The sequence below is a fragment of the Musca vetustissima genome, unplaced genomic scaffold (assembly GCF_032173495.1).
Source record: "Musca vetustissima isolate MV318-11 ecotype Yass unplaced genomic scaffold, APGP_CSIRO_Mvet_v1 utg15341, whole genome shotgun sequence".
NCBI classification, from domain to species: Eukaryota; Metazoa; Arthropoda; class Insecta; order Diptera; family Muscidae; genus Musca; species Musca vetustissima.
Window position 1 is genome coordinate 181,842 of NW_026880581.1, and position 20,701 is coordinate 202,542.

The window sequence follows — 20,701 nt, forward strand, 5'->3', positions numbered from 1 at the left end:
AAAATTTTTAATGGCCATAAAGTAGAAGAGGTATGTTTCTGCATTTTTTTTTTCAATATAACATTAATAAATATAAACATTGCTAGGGTAATGGTTAATATAATTTCTGAAATAAACAATTATAATTATAAATATATTTGAATAAGATTGAAAAATATTATTTTTTTACATAAATACAATTCTAATTCCATTTCTATTTTTTTTTTATTTTAGGTCGGTGACGAAAATGATGTTACCAATGGCCATGAAGCTGGAGAATCTGGCGATGAATTCCCCCAGAAAATGCAAAATGACAGTCAACGCATGAATGGTGATTTAATGGAGAAACGTAAACGTTTGAGGTAAGTCAATAAAACAAAAACAAAATATTTATCTGGTCACCTTAGATATTATATTGAAATAATAAAATAAACAGGTGATCACAACCACCGGCAGAAAGCATGCCATGTGTTGCTTCGTAGTCTGCCTGTCCCCCACCACCACAATCATAACAAAACATTGCCAACCAGATAACGTCATTATTTTCCATCCCAGACCGAATCGAGACTTGTGTTTTTGCTAATCTCTTCAGACAGATTCTCTTTTATTCCATTTACTGATAGAATCGGAGAAGAGTATGTTTCGAGTACTCTTATTAAAAAATAAAAATCATAAAACAACATTTGAAAGCCAACTATAATAATCTTCCGAACATCGTCCGACCGACCGACCCACAAATAGACCCTCAAACAAAAAACACCTCATCCAACGCAAACGTAAACAAACATCATACGATGTATGGTTTGTATACATAGTTTTTTTCCTCGCTCATTCTTTCTCACATTATCCACCGCTGTTGTTGTTTTTGTTTTTTGGGGTAAATCCCATAAACAATAAACTATTCTCTCGTACTCATACCGGCTCTCACCTATACCACAATCAAATAATGTCAGTGCTGCGCAACATAGTACTTAAATAAATGATGATTGTAGGTTTGACAATACAAATTTTAGTACGAAAATGAAAGAAAAATAAATGAATTTTTTAAACTAATTAAATGTAATCTTAAAAAAAGTAATTTTATTGTACTATGACAAAGTATGACATCATAAACTAACGAATTTGATATAGAAATTTGTATAAAAGGTAGCTAGGCTGGATGGTATACTAGTTGGATGTGAGCTACGAGGGCTGTTGGGAAAGATCATAGCCTAGCACAAAAAAGGCGGCATAGCCCCAATGTGGACATTTATAAATATAACAGAACAGAATTTTCAAAATCGTATCTTATATAAGTTCATGTTGACCTTGGTCAGTTTATGCGTTGACCTGTACGACGGTAAATAACTTAACCCAGATAACGCGCGCTGTTTCATATAGCCGAATTCTGCTGTGTGAATTTGGTACATTGGGTTATTTTGGGGTACCAAATGTCTCCATGGAAAATGATAAATATAGTTTCAGTTTTTCGGCCCCATATAAGCGCGCTTTTCAACCGAATTCTCTGAATTTGGTACATTGGGTTATTTTGGGGTACCAAATGTCTCCATGGAAAATGATATAGTTTGCGGTTCAATTTTCGGTAGCGTGTTTTTCAACCGAATTCGCTGAAATTTGGTACAATGGTTTCTTAATAGGTAACAAATGTCTCTACTACAAATTATCGGTCCACTTTTTCTGGTAGCCCCCATATAACGGTACCCCCTAATTTAAGATATATTTTGCTGTAATTTGGTACAATGGGTTCTTATTGGGTACCAAATTTCTTTACTAACAATTATAAATATAGGCACATTTTTTGGGTAGCCTCCATATAAGGGCGGCCCCAATTTTCGATATTTCGGTTTCTCGAACGCGGTTATCAACCGAATTCGCTGCAATATGGTATTTTGTATACGCATATGGCAACAAATCTTCCTACCAACAATTATTAATATTCGCCCCCTTTTAAGGGTAGATCCCATATAACCTTCTTATATTAAAATAGTTAGCTGATTAGTTCCTTGTGTAGGGGTTGTCTCCAAATAGGTGTATTCTACCATAGTATAGGGGATAGTCGTTACCCGAAATAGTCAGTTTTACCCCACAAATTATGAAATTCTTAAACGATTTAGCCATCGGTTGTAATCATTCCCCTTTCTAAGGAAATCGTGATAAAAAACTCGAACCTGACTGATGGCAATGAAATATATCGGCCAGCATGAGACACAAAATAAAAAATATTGGGTTCGAAACATATGTCTGCCATTAATTATTCATAGCCCTTATATAATTATAACCCCAAATATTCGATAATTCCTACTCTACGTAATCTAACTTTGTAATCTAAATTGCAGTACATAGTTTGAGAATTGTATATTCTAAGATGTGTTAATAGCATCAGTCCTTTGGGGGTTTCATTAAAAATTGCTGAAATTTGTGCTGAAAGTGTACATAATGGTTTACATAAATCGGTTTGTAGAATTAACGGTATAGGTTCACTTTTTGGTATGTTCCCTATATTTTCATTTCAAGTATCTGTCAGTATACCTATGGTGGTGGAGGTTATCCAAAGTTCGGCCCGGCCGAACTTAACGGTTTTTCACTTGTTATTATTAAAATATATTTATTTTAAGTATTTGGTAATTTAAAGAACGTAGGTCTTAATTCGTATATTCTACAAAGAAGTATCTATTTAATGTTTCGTATAGGTGCTAGACTTTTTTAGTAGTCTTTTAGTACAAATAGTAGGTGACCATTTTTCTGTACCAAAATAGTTGTATTTGGTTTTGATATTTTTATCAGCACTTTAATATTATTACCAACATGTGCAACAGATAATTATTTTGCAAAATATATATATATAGACCAAATATCTATCAATGTAAACAAAAAGAAGAAAAAACTATGAATGAAAATTTCCGCTCGCCGATTTATTTTGTGCTCATTTAAAAGGAGGAGATACACTGTTGCTACGTCATCTCTAAATGCAATTGACAATTAATTATTGCTCGTCGAAAAGAGACAGGTTTTTTTTCCAAATTTTTATTTACTTTATTGTTGTGGTTAAACAAACTTCAAAGTCCACAGCATCAATATTTAAAACATGTAAACAATGGCCTCAGATTGTTGTGTCGGCCTAAAATGTGGCTTCAACACATTGGGGGCTTTTTTATTCGATTTGATTGTTAACTTGGTCAACTAAAACTTTCTCTCAATGCGCAAAACCTCTTTTGGTTGTTGTATTTTTCTTCTTGTCTACGACTACTGCTGTCTGCTGCTGCTTGAGAGAAACAGCCGATTCGGTTTGCCTGCCTAACTGCCCAACAGAAGAGGGAGTCATCATCACCGTTGCTTGGTTGTTTTATTTGTGTCTTGTATTAACGTTGTTTCCCCTATTCTGCTGTTTGTTCGGCTTAGTAGTATTTCGAATTTTGCTGGTATTACAACGTCTTAGCGGGTTATTTTGTTTTTGGTTTTTTAGACGGCGTTTTGCTGTGTTGTAGTGAGCTTTAAAAGATATTAAATTTATTTATTTTTCGTTTTGTGTCGATTAAAAATTTCGTGTATTTTTTGTGTTGTTTTTGAAATCATACGCGTAAAATTATTGTTTGTGTGTTAACTAAATTTTGTTGTTTTTCTGTGTGTTTTCTTTTACATGTTATAGAAGCAAAAAAAAGCTCATAAAATTATATTTAAACGAAAAAAAAACTAATATTCCGAATGCAAAATTCGTGTAATCGTAAACGACAATAACCGAAAAAAATATATATAAAGTGTTTGTCCTGATTTGTATGCTTTTGGTAGTTTTTGTACTACTGCTGAACATAATGTTGAAGCGACGTGCTAGCAAACGTTTTGTTCTTGACCAACAGCCAGATGCAAATGCGGCCGGGACAACGGCTGCAACAAATGCAACCGCCACCACCAACAATGGAACATCAACACCGCCCGATGTCAATGTATCTATGGCCGATAATTGTAATACCGAACAACAGCAACAATGCGCCGCTCCCGGTTCTACGGAAAATAATAATGTCGATCAAAATTCCAATAAAACCTATTTGACACCGAATACCACCACCACGGGCTCAACACCAACTCTCAAGTAATTAAATTGACCCATAACACATATTTTTATACATAAAAATACAAATAACCATATACATATAATAACAATGACATTACTACGACCTTATAACAGTTTTAACAATTTTGGAAAAATAGCAAAAAACCAAAACCAAAAAAGTTCAATATTCAACATTTCAACGTAGTGGCATGACATTGGCCTAAACGCTCGCCGCAATATATAAAGACCTGTTTGTCTGTTTGTTGTTGACTTTTGGCTATAGTTTCTTAAATATTTTAACAATTTGCTTTCTGTTGTTGTTTTTATATTTGTACGTCATCAGTTTGTATTCCGTATTTATTGTTGTGATGATGATGAGAGTGTAAAATGTTTAGGAGGTAAACAAGTGTTGAAAATCACCGCAAATACTGTGAATAATTAAAAAAAAACAACAACTTAAATATTGTTTCCTCGGTTTAATTAATTTAAAGTTATAAAGGTTAAGTTCGATATTTGTTGCTGACAAATATTAACGGAGCTTTTTTAATTATATTTATCACCTATACGAAGAACGAACGATATGTGAGGAGCAGTGGTTGTAAGAGAAAGTTATGGAAATTTACATTAAGTCGGGTTCACATTGTCCAATTCTTAAACCAAGCAGCTTACCAATAAAAATACATGAAATCTAAATTAAATAAAAAAAGTTTCAAAAGGAAAATTTTTTACCGAAATACCTACCTATAGTTATTTCACTTGAAAAATTTGACTAGAACCGTCAAAATACCTTAAAACCGTCTTCCATGAAATTAGAATGCCACTTGGTTTAGAAAATACGGCTAAAATTTTCAATAAATATGGCGGTGGATAACCAAACGTGAACAATACCTCCAATATTCAATGTCGTAAATTCTAAGAGGAGTAGCAATGTATTTTTGTACCCTCCACCATGATATGGGGTTCTTGAGCGCGTTTTTCAACCGATGTCGCTGAAATTTGGTAGATTGGGTTCTCTTTGGGTACCAAATGTCTCCACTAAAAATTATAAATATCGGTACACTTTTTGTTGTAGCCCCCATATAACGGTTCGGGTTCGGGTTTGGGGTTCTTGAGCGCGTTTCGCTAAAATTTAGTATTTTGTAGACGCATATGACAATAAATCTTCCTAAATTATAAATATTCGCCTCCCTTTTAGGGTAGTTTCCATATAACTCCTTCTTATATTAAAATAGTCCTGATTAGCTCCGTGTGTGGAGGTTGTCCCCATATAGGTGATAGTCGTTACTCGAAATAGTCGGTTTTAATAATTCCGCTTTCTAAGGAAATCGTGATAAAAAACTCGAACTTGACGATAATTAAATATATCGGCTAGCATTTAGGCATCTCCCCCATATAATTATACCTCCTGAAGGAAAGAATTGAGACACAAAACAAAAATATTGGGTTCACTTTTTGTTATGATCCCTATATTTTCATTTCAAGTATTTGTCAGTATACATATGGTGGAGGGTATTCGAAGTTCGGCAAGGCCGAACTCAACGCTTTTTCACTTGTTAAATTTTGAATACTTTATCTTAAGACCGGCGGACATGTCCGCCCCAATTGATAAAGGATTTAATTCTGATCTATAATGTTTATACTTTAATGAGGTCTCCGAACGCGATTTCTAGGGGTACCAAGCAGAAAGACAAATTTATTATACAGTATTTTTCGGTTAATTGAACCTACGGTTAATTGGTTTCCACGCTTAATTGAACCACAAGATGGGTCAAAAATATTTCATTTCATAGTAAGGTTATAGTTAGTTAATTGAATAAAAATGCAAATTTTGATGTGCAATTAAGAAAAATAAATACCATGGTAGAGGTTATAGTTGATTTTCGATAAATACCTTGATTTTCGTATGTAATTTACTAAATATATCATATTTATTTTAGATGTAGAAGTTTTCGAATTGTTGTTTTTTCCGAAAGCTACCATAAGAAGGAGTGAATCTATAGCTACAACGTTAATAACAAACTTTATCTTAGAATGCAAAGTGAGCACCACGACATAAATCGAATGAAATTTTTCTGAAACGAACATTTGATGTGTAACCAAGCTGAAGGCTGAAAAGCTTCTATGAAAATCCTTAATCTACATCCATGAATTGAAAATTAATACCTCAAGCCAAATACCTCAAACTTCATTCTGTTAGAATAAAAAAAAAAAACAATCAATTGTTAACTAAAAATGTACTAAAATATAAAACGTGTATAACATATTCCACCTACACACAGTATAAATAAAGCAAAATGTATGCCTTCGTCAATTAAATGTACCCCACTCCAGTTTGCGGAGAAAGAGTGTTAATAGCCAACACCAAAGCAAATGTAGGCTCTTGTTCTTTTTTGTTTTATTTTGCCTCGCGAATAACAATGACAACTGCCGGCAAAAAAAAGTGAAGCGACTTTGAAGTTATTAGTATAGTGTGTAGTGTACTGTCAAATTAACCACATTTCAAGTTAACCATGGATATTTTTCTCAATTATACATATAAACAGTATGTATTTTATTGTATTGTATGTTATCTAGACACATAATATGTATACTAAATAATTAATATTGCAATTAGTGTAATAAATAATTGTTCTGCAATTACTTGATTTTCTTTTGTATATTCATATTGATTTTTGAATTGATTTTGTACCTTTGGCTCTCTCGTCAGCTGTGTGTAAGAAGATAAAGAGAACATTGGCATCAGCTGATAATGATGCCGCCAGTTGTCAATTGGAAATGAGTACCTGTTTGTTTGTTGTTGTCAATGCCAATGTAATAGTTCTTTTTTATAAAAAATAATAATGAAACAATATAATTACATTGTTGTTAAATAAATTATTATTTTTACTACTTTATTTTTTGATTCTTTTTTTATGGAATTTATTCAGAAATAAAAGCAACAAACAGGGAGAGTAATTTCCATCCATATCATACAACGTCATACACAGTGTTGGTACATATGGCAAAGAAGAATATGATAAAATAATAGTTTCTTTTGTGAACATTAGAGTGCCTCAGCATAAAACAAAAACACAATTGAAATTAATGACAATTTTTTTTTATTTTTCAAGAAGAGCCTAAGAAAGAAACTTGTAATAAAAATTAAAATATATGGGACACTATGGAAACTATAGCGAAATTTTAATATATATTAAGTAAAAATTAACATAACAAATTCGCCATCAGAGCCACTACACACAGGCAGTTCAAGAGGTATCTTTAGCTGTCGAAATAAAGGTTATTTTTTTAAACTAGGCTGTTTTTATGTAAACAAATATCATGCTCCCTTTCTTCTATAGGTGTAAATATATATCCATTTTTTGGAGTAGCCCCCATGTAAGGGCACCCTCAATTTTCGATATTTTAAGGTTCTTGAGCCCGTTTTTCAACCGAATTCGCTGTAATTTGGTATTTTGTGTAGTCGCATATGGTAACAAATCTTCCTACCAAAAATTATTAATATTCGCCACCTTTTAGGGGTAGTTCCCATATAACCCCCTTCTTATATTAAAATAGTTAGCTGATTAGTTCCGCGTGTAGGGGTTGTCCCCATATAAGCGTATTCCCCATAGTATAGGGGACAGAGAGGGGACGAGAAACGAAATATTCAGTTTTACCCTACAAATTATGGAATTCTAAGACGATTTAGCCATCGGTTGTAATCATTCCGCTTTCTAAGGAAATCGTGATAAAAAACTAAAACCTAACGATAATGAAAAATATATCGGCCAGCATTTAGGCATCTACCCCATATAATTATAGCTCCTGAAAGAACGAATTTAGACACAAAACAAAAAATATTGGGTTCGAAATTGACATATGTCGGTCATTAATTAGGCATAGTGTGTTTGTTGGTTAACGATTTTTATAGAAATAAATCAGGACCTCTAAAAAGCCTATAGAAAGAATTCTACATCAAGAAAATGCTCAGGGTCCGTTAGGCGGGTCTTTATGGACTTACAGTAAATCCATCCATTCAAAGTATTTATAGAACACATGTTGAGCTTTCATAAAAAAAACTTTACTAAAGTGTGAAATATATTGTTTTAGTGGAAACAAATTTCTTAGGGGAAACAAGTTTCATCAATATAAGATCTGTAATATAGACCCTATCTGTAGAGTTGCGCAAAAATAAAGGAAACAAATCTATATAAAGAATCTTACAAAAGATCTTCAACGACTTTAGGAACGTCATTTTTTAGATATACAAAATACTTTGGGAATTTGTTACATGTATATCTTCAAAGTTTGGTTGTATTTTATTTGGTTACGAAATTGTTGATCTATTATCGTACAGCAAATCAAAACCAAGAAATAAAAACACTTTTTTAATATGATTTTAAATTAACCCTTACATTAAACCTCAAAATATTATTTAGTGGACTTTACTGTATATTATTTTTAATATTTTATTTTGTTTTTTTTTCGATTTTTCATACTATTGTTATTTTTGTCATATATGTTTTTACATGTCTCATTGGTTTGGTGGCAGTTCATCAAAGGCTATCTCTCTATTATATTTGTTGTTATGTCTGTCTGTATGTTTGGTGGACAATAGATGTTCATATGGTGATAGGAAGAAAAAAACACCCAATATGTATGAATGATAATGTATAAGAGACTCTACTATATTCACAGAGCAGCAGCGAACATATGATTTTATTTTTGTTTGTTTTTGTTTTTTCTTGTGTTCGTTCTTCCTCTTATTCTATATTTTGTTGTTTTAGTTGTATTTCTTTACTTTTAATTAAATGTCGTAGAAAAAAGATTAGTTCAATTTCAATTTTTATTGTTTTACTTGTGATAAAAGTTAAATTTTATTTTCTTACACCTACAAAATACACAAACACACACGTGTGCCCCACTTGTATAATATAAAGAGAGAGAGAGAGAGAGAGAAAGCGTGTATATTTGTGAATGGTGTTACACTCTTCAATATTATTTTGATAATTTGTTAATATATAATTTTTTATCTGATATAATTTGGATTTTTTGTCAACAATCAACTCGTAAAGTGTGTGTGTAATATGCACATAAAATTGAGCTGCCGACTATTATGTGTGCGTCGCGTGTTTTCTTTTCGTTTTTTCAGTGAAAAAAGGTATGGTTGATTGGTGGCGATGGGGCCCTATTAGTTGTAATAGTACCCAGCCGGCAGGCACAGTTCGACTAGGCCTGTTTGGCTGTTAATATTAGAAACAAAAAAAAAAGAAAGCAACGGCTATTCATAAAGAAAAATATTGACAAAATAATAGTTTGATTTTCTTTTTCGTTTAATAGTGTAATAAGAGTTATGACAATTGTACAAAATTGTATATACAAATACGACAAGAAGTGACGAGAGAGTAGACCGACCACTGGCCACAAATAAAAAGGCGGAAATTATTTAGTTATTATTTTTTGTTTTTATTGTTGTGGTGTATTCTTACTCAGAAAGGTGTCTTTGTGTGGAAAAAGTGCTGAAAAAATCAATAGTATGTGGTAATTTCTTTTTTGGTTTGTTGATGTTTTTGTCGTTGTCTGCATTAATACATGGTTTAATAACATAATGAATTATTATTGTTCTTCGATTCGATGGTTTTTATGTACGAAAATTACAACTCCACCGACTTTTGTTAATCGTTACAAATTTTTGTTGTAACTGAGAAAAAAAAATAAAAATATTTATGTTTTCCATATTTTACCGAGTATTGTTTGCTTAGTAATTTCGAAAAAAAAACAATGTACCAAATTTCACGAATTCAGTTGAAAAGCACGCTCAAATACCCTAAAATATCGAAAATTGTGCGGTTCCCTTATATGGGGGCTATCAGAAAAAGTGCACCTATATTTATTATTTTAGTAGAGACATTTGGTACCCAAAAAGAACCCTATGTACCAAATTTCAGCGAATGGAGGGTATAAAAATGATAATTTATATAATTCGGTATAAGTCCGATATCATGATGCACTGATGACCCTACATTTATCCGAACGACATTTAATTCAATCAATTTAAATATTGAAATATTGTAGTCGATTCAGATATAAATAGGAGCGCCCGCCCGCACTCTAAATTTGTTCGATTATTTTTTTTTTAAATATTGCAGGAATTTCAGATGTTGACATTTCTTCTATATTTCAGTAGAGTTGGCGGGTTATTTGGTGGAATAACATTTGGGATGGGATATTCATTTATTTTGATATTGCAAAATAGGCAGGCATAATAATTTTTCGGATTTCTTGTAATAATCGCTATGTCTCTCTGTTCGGCACGAAATCACAGCGTGAATGGCGTAATCTGATAAAAATATTGATTTGCGATAAAACCGCGCAATATCACTTTTTGCGTTCATATTATCATTTTTGTTTATTATTTATTTATTTGTAATTCTTTTTGATGATTATTTTATTATTATTATTTTTTTCTTTGCTTAGAAATTATCAAGATTATTGATCTTATTATTAGATCTGATTTGGGTTTAGCCCTGTATTGTTATTTATTGATATGATTTACCAACAACAAGTCTGAACAAGATGTTTACTTTTTAATTGTTTTCAGTTTTATTAAATTAAAAATTGGCATTTAAAAATGTTTCATTATTTTTTTCAGTAATTGCAACAAGCATTGCATATTATTAAAAATTAAACAAATTTAAATTATTTTAGGTTAATACACTTATATTTCAAAGTCATTTTTTAATAAATACAAATAAAAATGTCTAAAATAAATAACTTTTGAGGTTAAGAATCTAAGAAATCTAAATTATTTTAGGTTAATAGACGTATATTTCAAAGTATTTTTTTTTTAAATAAAAACAAATAAAATGTCTAAAATAAATACATTTTAGATTAAATTGAATACAGGTTATTTTAACAATAGAATTTTCTTATAATTTTTAAATTATATATATATATATATATATATATATTTGTTCAATAATTAATATTGCAATAATAATCCAAAGACTTTAAAAATTGTATATGAATTTAGAAATAAAATTATGCAACATAAAAATCCCTTTTATGCTAAAAAAAATACTACTACGTGTTCAATGAAAACAACAAAATCTTCCACAATTTATAAGTCTTATTAGAATTTTAATTAATATTATTCGCTATCGTTTGATCTACACAATGTTTGTGACGACAGTTCATTGTACTTGAATTGAATTCGAGGTTATTTTTAGTAATTATTTTGTGATTTTTTATACTGAAATTAATTTACATGCTATATACTTTTGCTATGAAACCGGAATTTATATATTTATTTTTTTCAACTTTCGTTCCAATGTGAAATGGAAATTTTCGTTATTTTTTATGGTTTGTTGTTGTTGCAAACAACCAAGAAACCATATTAAATAATCCAAGTGTGAATTTCATTGAGACTTTTAACAAAAGACTATGGACTTTATAGTAACAACAAACATGCAAAATTTAGTGTATTAATTATATATAAATTAAATATGCTGTTTTTTTCTTTTTTTTTTTTTTGTTTCTTAAGTTTACATACTTACATATTTAAATATGTTAAAATATCTGTGTTAAAAAAAGAAGACTTAAAGGACATGTTAATCTTGTAGAGAGATAGGTCGAGGTAATCGTATATTGATATTCCAATTGGACTTAATAATAGGTCTGTATAAACATCGTTTGCTAAAAAAAAGAACAATTCCATAATGATGCCGTTTCTCCTTAAGAAAACCGTAAAGAACATTTCTTTGGAAGACAATTTTAGGGAACGTACCAAAAAGTGAACCTATACCGATAATGCTACATACCGATTTATGTAAACCTATATGTACACCAAACTACTCCCGACTCTCTAATACTACCCTTTCCAGGGTAGTACCAGGAGGTATAATTATATGGTGGCCGGTATATTTCATTATCGCCAGGTTCGAGTTTTTTTTATCAAGATTTTCTTAGAAAGCGGAATGATTACAATCGATGGCTAAATCGTCATAGAATTCCATAATTTGTAGGGTAAAATTAACTATTTCGAGTAACGATTATCCCCTATTCTACTGTAGAACACAGGACAACCCCTAGACACGGAACTAATCAGCTAACTATTTTAATATAAGAAGGGGGTTATATGGGAACTAATATAATATTAATAATTTTTGGTGGGCAGATTTGTTACCATATGCGCCACTATAAAATACCAAATTACACCGAATTCGGTTGAAAAATGCGTTCAAGAACCTCAAAATACCGAAAATTGGAGGTGCCCTTATATGGGGGCTACCTGAAAAAATGGGACAATATTTATAATTTTTAGTGAAGAAATTTGGTACCCAACAACAACAAATTGTGTGATTGCAACGGACAACGGACATGCCTTGATCGTCTTAGAATTTCACCATGATCAAGAATATATATACTTTATAAGGTCGGAAATGAATATTTCGATGAGTTACAAACGGAATGACAAAATTAATATACCCTCCATACTATGGTAGAGGGTATAAAAATATGGGTTCACATGTCTTACTGTCACCTAAAAATATAAACTTATTTTTTCTCTTTTTTTAAACAATTCTAATCCATTCCTTATCAACTTTCTCTCTTCTACTTGCAGACCGAGTATGTCTCGCGGCACCGGACTCGGCCAGGATCGTTATCAGGATCGTGATTTTCACATTGCAACACCCGAAGAATTTGTTAAGAAATTCGGTGGTACTCGTGTCATCAATCGCATTCTAATTGCCAACAATGGCATTGCTGCCGTCAAGTGTATGCGTTCGATTAGGCGTTGGTCCTATGAAATGTTCAAAAATGAACGGGCCATTCGCTTTGTTGTTATGGTCACACCGGAAGATTTAAAGGCAAATGCTGAATACATTAAAATGGCCGATCATTACGTCCCAGTACCCGGAGGTTCGAATAACAACAATTACGCCAATGTGGAATTGATTGTTGACATTGCTTTACGTACTCAAGTACAGGTGAGTGATGATGAATGTTTGCTAATTAATTTCAAAACGGAATATCGCCTGATATTTGTTTACTAATTAAAACCAATGAATTGAAATAAACGACAATTGTTGCTGACTAACTCTCTCTCTCTCTCTCTCCTCTTTCATTTTTCTCTCTTATAGGCTGTTTGGGCTGGTTGGGGTCATGCCTCGGAAAATCCAAAATTACCCGAATTGTTGCATAAAGAAAATCTCATCTTTTTGGGTCCCCCCGAAAGAGCCATGTGGGCTTTGGGTGACAAGGTTGCCTCATCGATTGTGGCCCAAACTGCAGACATTCCCACTTTGCCATGGTCCGGTTCGGATTTGAAAGCCCAATACAGTGGCAAGAAAATCAAAATCTCCAGTGATTTATTTGCACGTGGTTGCGTTAGTAATGTGGAACAGGGTTTGGCAGCTGTAAGCAAAATTGGTATGTACTAACATTAATCAAAATTGGGAAACACATGGAACACATGCTAACTTTGGCATTCATAATTGTTTTTTAGGCTTTCCTGTCATGATTAAGGCCTCCGAAGGTGGTGGCGGCAAAGGTATTCGTCGTGTCGACACCGCCGAGGAATTCCCCGCCCTTTTCCGTCAAGTACAAGCTGAAGTTCCTGGCTCGCCAATTTTCGTCATGAAATTGGCTCGTGGTGCCCGCCATTTAGAAGTACAGCTGTTGGCCGATCAGTATGGCAATGCCATCAGTCTTTTCGGTCGTGATTGTTCCATTCAGAGACGTCATCAGAAAATCATTGAAGAAGCTCCAGCCATTGTTGCCCATCCGGAAATTTTCGAAGATATGGAAAAGGCCGCGGTGCGTTTAGCCAAAATGGTGGGCTATGTCAGTGCTGGTACTGTCGAATATTTGTACGATGCTGAAGGCAAATATTTCTTCTTGGAATTGAATCCTCGTCTGCAAGTAGAGCATCCATGTACCGAAATGGTGGCAGATGTCAATCTTCCCGCTTGTCAATTGCAAATTGGAATGGGTATACCGCTGTATCGTCTGAAAGACATCCGTCTGCTCTATGGAGAATCACCCTGGGGAACATCTGTTATTGATTTCGAGAATCCTCCAAACAAACCCCGCCCATCGGGTCATGTTATTGCTGCCCGTATTACATCTGAAAATCCTGACGAAGGCTTCAAACCAAGTTCGGGTACCGTACAAGAATTGAATTTCCGTTCCAGTAAAAATGTTTGGGGTTACTTCAGTGTTGCCGCTTCTGGTGGTCTTCACGAGTTTGCCGATTCTCAGTTCGGTCATTGTTTCTCGTGGGGTGAAAATCGTCAACAGGCTCGTGAAAATTTGGTCATCGCCCTCAAAGAACTTTCGATTCGTGGTGATTTCCGTACCACGGTGGAGTACCTGATTACTTTATTGGAAACCAATAGCTTTTTGGATAACACCATTGATACCGCCTGGTTGGATGCCTTGATTGCCGAAAGAGTCCAATCGGAGAAACCCGACATTCTATTGGGTGTTATGTGTGGAGCTTTACACATCGCTGATAGGCAAATCACCGAAGCTTTCAATAGTTTCCAAACCTCCCTTGAAAAGGGTCAAATCCAAGCAGCCAACACCCTCACCAATGTCATCGATGTGGAACTCATCAACGGCGGCATTCGCTATAAGGTACAGGCTGCCAAGAGTGGTGCCAACACCTATTTCCTTTTGATGAACAATTCCTTTAAGGAATTGGAGGTGCATCGTCTATCTGATGGTGGTATGCTGCTATCATTTGATGGCGCTTCGTTCACCACCTACATGAAGGAGGAGGTGGATCGTTATCGCATTGTTATTGGCAACCAAACTTGCGTATTTGAAAAGGAAAATGATCCTTCATTGTTGCGCAGTCCCTCGGCTGGTAAATTGGTTAATTTACTTGTCGAAGATGGTGCCCATGTCAACAAGGGTCAGGCTTATGCCGAAATCGAAGTTATGAAAATGGTTATGACTTTAACTTCCCAGGAAGCTGGTACCGTATCCTTTGTACGTAGACCTGGTGCTGTTCTAGATGCTGGCTCAATGTTGGGTCATTTGGAATTGGATGATCCCTCCCTGGTTACCAAAGCCCAACCCTACAAGGGACAATTCCCACAACCTGAAAATCCTCCAGTACCCGAAAAACTCAACCGTGTCCATAACACATACAAAACTATTTTGGAAAATACCTTGGCCGGTTATTGTCTACCCGAGCCGTATAATGCCCAACGTTTGCGTGATGTCATCGAAAAGTTCATGCAAAGTTTGAGAGACCCCTCTTTGCCTTTGCTGGAATTGCAGGAGGTGATTGCTTCCATTTCGGGCAGAATACCAATTTCCGTGGAGAAGAAGATCCGCAAGCTGATGACTTTGTATGAGAGAAACATTACCAGTGTGTTGGCCCAATTCCCCTCGCAACAAATTGCCAGTGTCATCGATTTCCATGCTGCCACATTACAAAAGAGGGCCGACCGTGATCATTTCTTCCTCACCACTCAGGGTATCGTACAATTGGTGCAACGCTATCGTAATGGTATTCGCGGTCGCATGAAGGCCGCTGTCCATGAATTGTTGCGTCAATACTACGATGTCGAATCACAGTTCCAACATGGCCACTATGACAAATGTGTGGGCTTGGTTAGAGAACGGAATAAGGATGATATGGAAACTGTGGTGAATACAATTTTCTCACATTCCCAAGTGGCCAAGAAGAATTTGCTCGTGACCCTGCTGATCGATCATTTGTGGGCCAATGAGCCAGGTCTAACAGATGAGTTGGCTCATACCTTAAACGAATTGACTTCGTTGAATCGTGCTGAACATTCACGCGTTGCTTTACGTGCCCGTCAGGTGCTCATTGCCGCCCATCAACCAGCCTATGAACTTAGACACAATCAAATGGAGTCGATATTCCTTTCGGCTGTTGATATGTACGGTCATGATTTCCATCCTGAGAACTTGCAACGTCTTATCCTTTCGGAGACCTCGATCTTTGATATTCTTCACGATTTCTTCTATCACACCAATCGGGCGGTATGTAACGCTGCCTTGGAAGTCTACGTGCGCAGAGCCTACACCTCATATGAGTTGACTTGCTTACAACACTTGGAATTGTCTGGAGGTTTGCCATTGGTTCACTTCCAATTCCTCCTGCCCACTGCCCATCCAAATCGCCTTTATTCACGCATGTCTCACGATGGCGTTGAAGGTGCACCTGAGACAGTTAGTAATACCTTCTTGCGTACTGGTTGCATGTCGGCATTCGATTCCTTTGAACATTTCGAAATGTATTCTGATGAAATTTTGGATTTGTTGGAGGATTTGGCTTCACCTGCATTTGTTAGTGCCAAGGTGAGTTGGGAGAGAGAAGAGTTTTGTTGGAAAATTGTGTTTATAACAAATTTGTCTTTTAGGTTTTGGAGGCCGTTGATGCTGTCGATTCCATGTCTGATGGCCGTTTAAGTACCTCAATTAATGTCTCCCTCTCCGATCCCATTACCCGAGCCAATGCTGCTGAAGAGGCCAAGTCAACTGAACCCATACATATTATTAGTGTGGCTGTTCGCGAAACCGGTGATATGGATGATGTCCAAATGGCCCAGATTTTCGGCAACTATTGTAAATTACATCGTGAAGAATTGTTGCAACGACGTATTCGCCGCATAACCTTTGCTGCATTGAAGAAGTAAGTTGTTGTTGCTTTTTTATTGACTTTTTTGTAATGTGTTCTTGTTTGTGTTTTCCATAGACGCCAATTCCCCAAATTCTTCACATATCGTGCCCGTGATAACTTCGAAGAAGATCGCATCTATCGCCATCTAGAACCTGCCTGCGCCTTCCAATTGGAATTGAATCGCATGAGAACTTACGATCTCGAAGCATTGCCAACTGCCAATCAAAAAATGCATTTATATTTGGGTCGTGCAAAGGTATCACAGGGTCAAGAGGTGACCGATTATCGTTTCTTCATTCGTTCCATTATTCGCCATTCCGATTTGATTACCAAAGAGGCTTCATTCGAGTATCTACAAAACGAGGGTGAACGTGTGCTGCTCGAAGCCATGGATGAATTGGAAGTTGCATTCTCGCATCCCCATGCCAAGCGTACCGATTGTAATCACATTTTCTTGAACTTCGTGCCCACTGTTATTATGGATCCGGCCAAAATTGAAGAGTCGGTGACTAAGATGATTATGCGCTACGGTCCCAGACTGTGGAAATTGCGTGTTTTGCAGGCTGAATTGAAAATGTTGATTCGTCAATCTCCTCAGGCACCCACACAGGCCATTCGTCTGTGCATCGCCAATGATTCGGGTTATTTCTTGGACATTTCCATGTACACCGAACAGACTGATCCTCTCACGGGTATAATTAAATTCAAGGCATATGGTGATAAACTGGGTTCCCTACATGGCCTGCCCATCTCCACACCCTACATGACCAAAGATTTCCTGCAACAAAAACGCTTCCAAGCTCAAAGTAATGGCACCACATATGTCTATGACATTCCCGATATGTTCCGTCAAATGACTGAACGTCATTGGAAGGAATTCTCCAAGGCTAGGCCGACCGTAGATGTTCGTATACCAGAAAAGATATTGATTGAGTGTGTTGAATTGGTGTTGGAGGGTGATAATTTGGTGGAAATGAAGCGTTTGCCAGGAGAGAATACTGTGAGTGTTTTGTTGAGAAAATGTTTACTCGGTTTGCAGTGAGATAATAATGTTTCTTTTTCTTTCTTTCGTCTAGTGTGGTATGGTAGCCTGGCGCATTATCTTGGCCACTCCCGAATATCCAGAGGGTCGTGAAATGATTGTCATTGCCAATGATTTGACCTATTTCATTGGTTCCTTTGGCATACAAGAAGATATTGTCTTCCACAAGGCTTCACAATTGGCCCGAGAAAGAAAAGTTCCAAGGGTGAGTAGTAGGAAGGGATTTCCTCCCATATTTCAAAATGGAAAATAATTTCATATTTCCCTTTTTTCAGATTTACATTTCCGTTAACAGTGGTGCTCGTATTGGTCTGGCTGAAGAAGTTAAATCCATGTTCCGTGTAGCATGGGAAGATCCCGAAGAACCTGAAAAGGGCTTCAAGTACTTATACTTGACCACAGAAGATTATAGCAAGGTGGCCCATTTGAATTCGGTGCGTGCCATTTTGATTGAAGACGAAGGCGAACCTAGATATAAAATTACCGACATCATTGGCAAAGATGATGGTTTGGGAGTTGAGAATTTACGTTATGCCGGTTTAATTGCCGGTGAAACATCTCAGGCCTATGATGAAATTGTTACCATTTCCATGGTAACCTGTCGTACCATTGGTATTGGTTCGTATTTGGTGCGTTTGGGTCAACGTGTTATACAAATTGAAAATTCCCATATTATTTTGACGGGTTATGCTGCTCTGAATAAGTTGTTGGGTCGTAAAGTCTATGCTTCCAATAATCAATTGGGTGGTGTTCAAATTATGTACAACAATGGTGTGTCACATAAAACCGAAGCATTGGATTTGGATGGTGTCTATACGATATTGGATTGGTTGTCGTACATGCCAGCCTATACGGGTGGTGATTTGCCAATTGTTATACCCAATGATAGAATAAGCAGAGCTGTTGATTTTATGCCCACAAAATCTCCGTATGATCCACGTTGGATGTTGGCTGGCCGTGTTAATCCTGGTGAGTTGAAGAGCTTTATTGTTTTGTTGTTTACATACAATAAAAATTTGTGTTTTCCTTAGCCAATGCCAGTGAATGGGAGAATGGTTTCTTCGATCGCGATTCATGGAGTGAAATTATGGCACCCTGGGCCAAGACTGTGGTTACTGGTCGTGCTCGTTTGGGTGGCATTCCAGTTGGTGTTATTGCCGTTGAGACACGTACCGTTGAAGTTGAAATGCCTGCCGATCCCGCCAATTTAGATTCTGAAGCCAAGGTGCGTTTTGATACACAAATGTTACTCATCAAACATGTCATCTAACTTATTCCCTTGTCTTTCTCCTCCCCCCATAGACTCTACAACAAGCCGGTCAAGTTTGGTATCCCGATTCATCATACAAAACCGCTCAGGCCATTAAAGATTTCGATCGTGAAGAATTACCTTTGATTATTTTTGCCAATTGGCGTGGCTTCTCCGGTGGCATGAAGGATATGTACGAACAAATTGTTAAATTCGGTGCCTACATTGTTGATGGCTTGCGTGAATATAAGAAACCTGTACTCATCTATTTGCCACCCAATGCTGAGTTGCGTGGTGGTGCCTGGGCTGTGTTAGACTCATTGATTAATCCCCGTTACATGGAATCCTATGCCGATCCAGAGGCTAGAGCTGGTGTTTTGGAACCAGAGGGTATTGTGGAAATCAAGTACAAAGAAAAGGATCTAGTCAAGACGATACATCGTTTGGATCCCACAACCATTGCAGTAAGTAGCTATAAATTTAGGGAGTTTTGAAAAAATGTCTTCAAAATGTATTATTTTTTTAGTTGAAAAAAGAAATGGACGAAGCTTTGGCTGCTGGTGATAAGCTAAAGGCCAGTCAAGTTAATGAAAAAATAAAGGAACGTATTGAGGCCATGATTCATGTATACCACACCGTTGCTGTACACTTTGCCGATTTGCATGACACCCCCGAACGTATGTTGGAGAAGGGTTGCATTAATGAAATTGTGCCATGGCGTGAATCACGCACATGGCTATACTGGCGTCTAAGACGTCTACTGCTTGAGGATGCTTTCATCAAGAAAATCATTCAAGCCCAAGAAGGTTTGAGTGTAGGTCAAGCTAAACAGATGTTGAGACGTTGGTTGGTCGAAGATAAGGGTACAACGGAGGTATGTTGTATATTGAAAATAATTTAATTACAATTGAAATACTTATGATGAATTATTTTTTCTCATGTTAGTCTTACATTTGGGAAAAGAACGAAGAAATGGTTCAATGGTATTTGGAGCAATTGAAACCCGATTCTATTGTTACCGGCAATATTAATGCCGTACGCAAGGATGCCATTATTTCGTCTATTACGAAAATGCTTGAGGTAAATACTTGTGTAACAAGCTTAAAAATAGAAAAATATATTTAAAAAAATATTTTTTTTATCTTTTTAGGACTGTCCCGATGTTACACTAGACGCTGTTGTTGGCCTATGTCAAAATCTCTCACCCGTTAATCGTGGTGTAGTTGTACGCACTTTAGCCCAATTACAATTAAATGAACAACAACCTAGCGGAACTCAAGGATGATATAGTTCAACAAATAACAACACGACAAATATGCCACCTCAGAATTTTTTCTACCAGTTCAACAAATACTAAGCTAAAGACCATAGATTTTTCTTCTAAACCCCACCCCACCTCACCACACACATACACCCAGTACCCAGTACATCCTTTGATGAATAGCAAAACTAATGACAAAACCAACTATTTTCAACACTTTGTTGTTTGTTTATCTGTCATGAGCAAACCAATTTCACCTAAAAAAAAAACACTCATCCATCCATTTATCCACAACTCATTGACTCTTATTATGTATAAATGATATTGTGTTAATATTCTTTAAGATATATAGGAGAACATTAACAACATGTTCATATTTTGTTAATTCTTTTCTTCGAATAATTAAGACATTTCTATTTTTTAATGCATTTGTTATTTTTCTTTTTTTGTACGTGAATTTGAATTTAAAGAAGAAAAAA

At 35.6% G+C, this 20,701-nt stretch overlaps 1 protein-coding gene across 1 annotated transcript in view; it reads left to right on the plus strand.

Moving 5' to 3' along the window:
- LOC133326274 (acetyl-CoA carboxylase) overlaps positions 1-20,354 on the plus strand; it is a 37,050-nt gene extending 16,696 nt beyond the window's left edge. Inside the window, exons 3-15 of the mRNA XM_061534957.1 lie at positions 214-341; positions 12,630-12,996; positions 13,150-13,438; positions 13,515-16,348; positions 16,411-16,682; positions 16,746-17,670; positions 17,747-17,917; positions 17,988-18,681; positions 18,744-18,937; positions 19,015-19,425; positions 19,488-19,835; positions 19,907-20,041; positions 20,112-20,354. Coding sequence (XP_061390941.1) covers positions 214-341; positions 12,630-12,996; positions 13,150-13,438; positions 13,515-16,348; positions 16,411-16,682; positions 16,746-17,670; positions 17,747-17,917; positions 17,988-18,681; positions 18,744-18,937; positions 19,015-19,425; positions 19,488-19,835; positions 19,907-20,041; positions 20,112-20,246 — 6,903 coding nt within the window. The 3' untranslated portion in view covers positions 20,247-20,354. The remainder of the gene's footprint in view (positions 1-213; positions 342-12,629; positions 12,997-13,149; positions 13,439-13,514; positions 16,349-16,410; positions 16,683-16,745; positions 17,671-17,746; positions 17,918-17,987; positions 18,682-18,743; positions 18,938-19,014; positions 19,426-19,487; positions 19,836-19,906; positions 20,042-20,111) is intronic.
- The last annotated feature ends 347 nt before the right edge of the window (positions 20,355-20,701 follow it).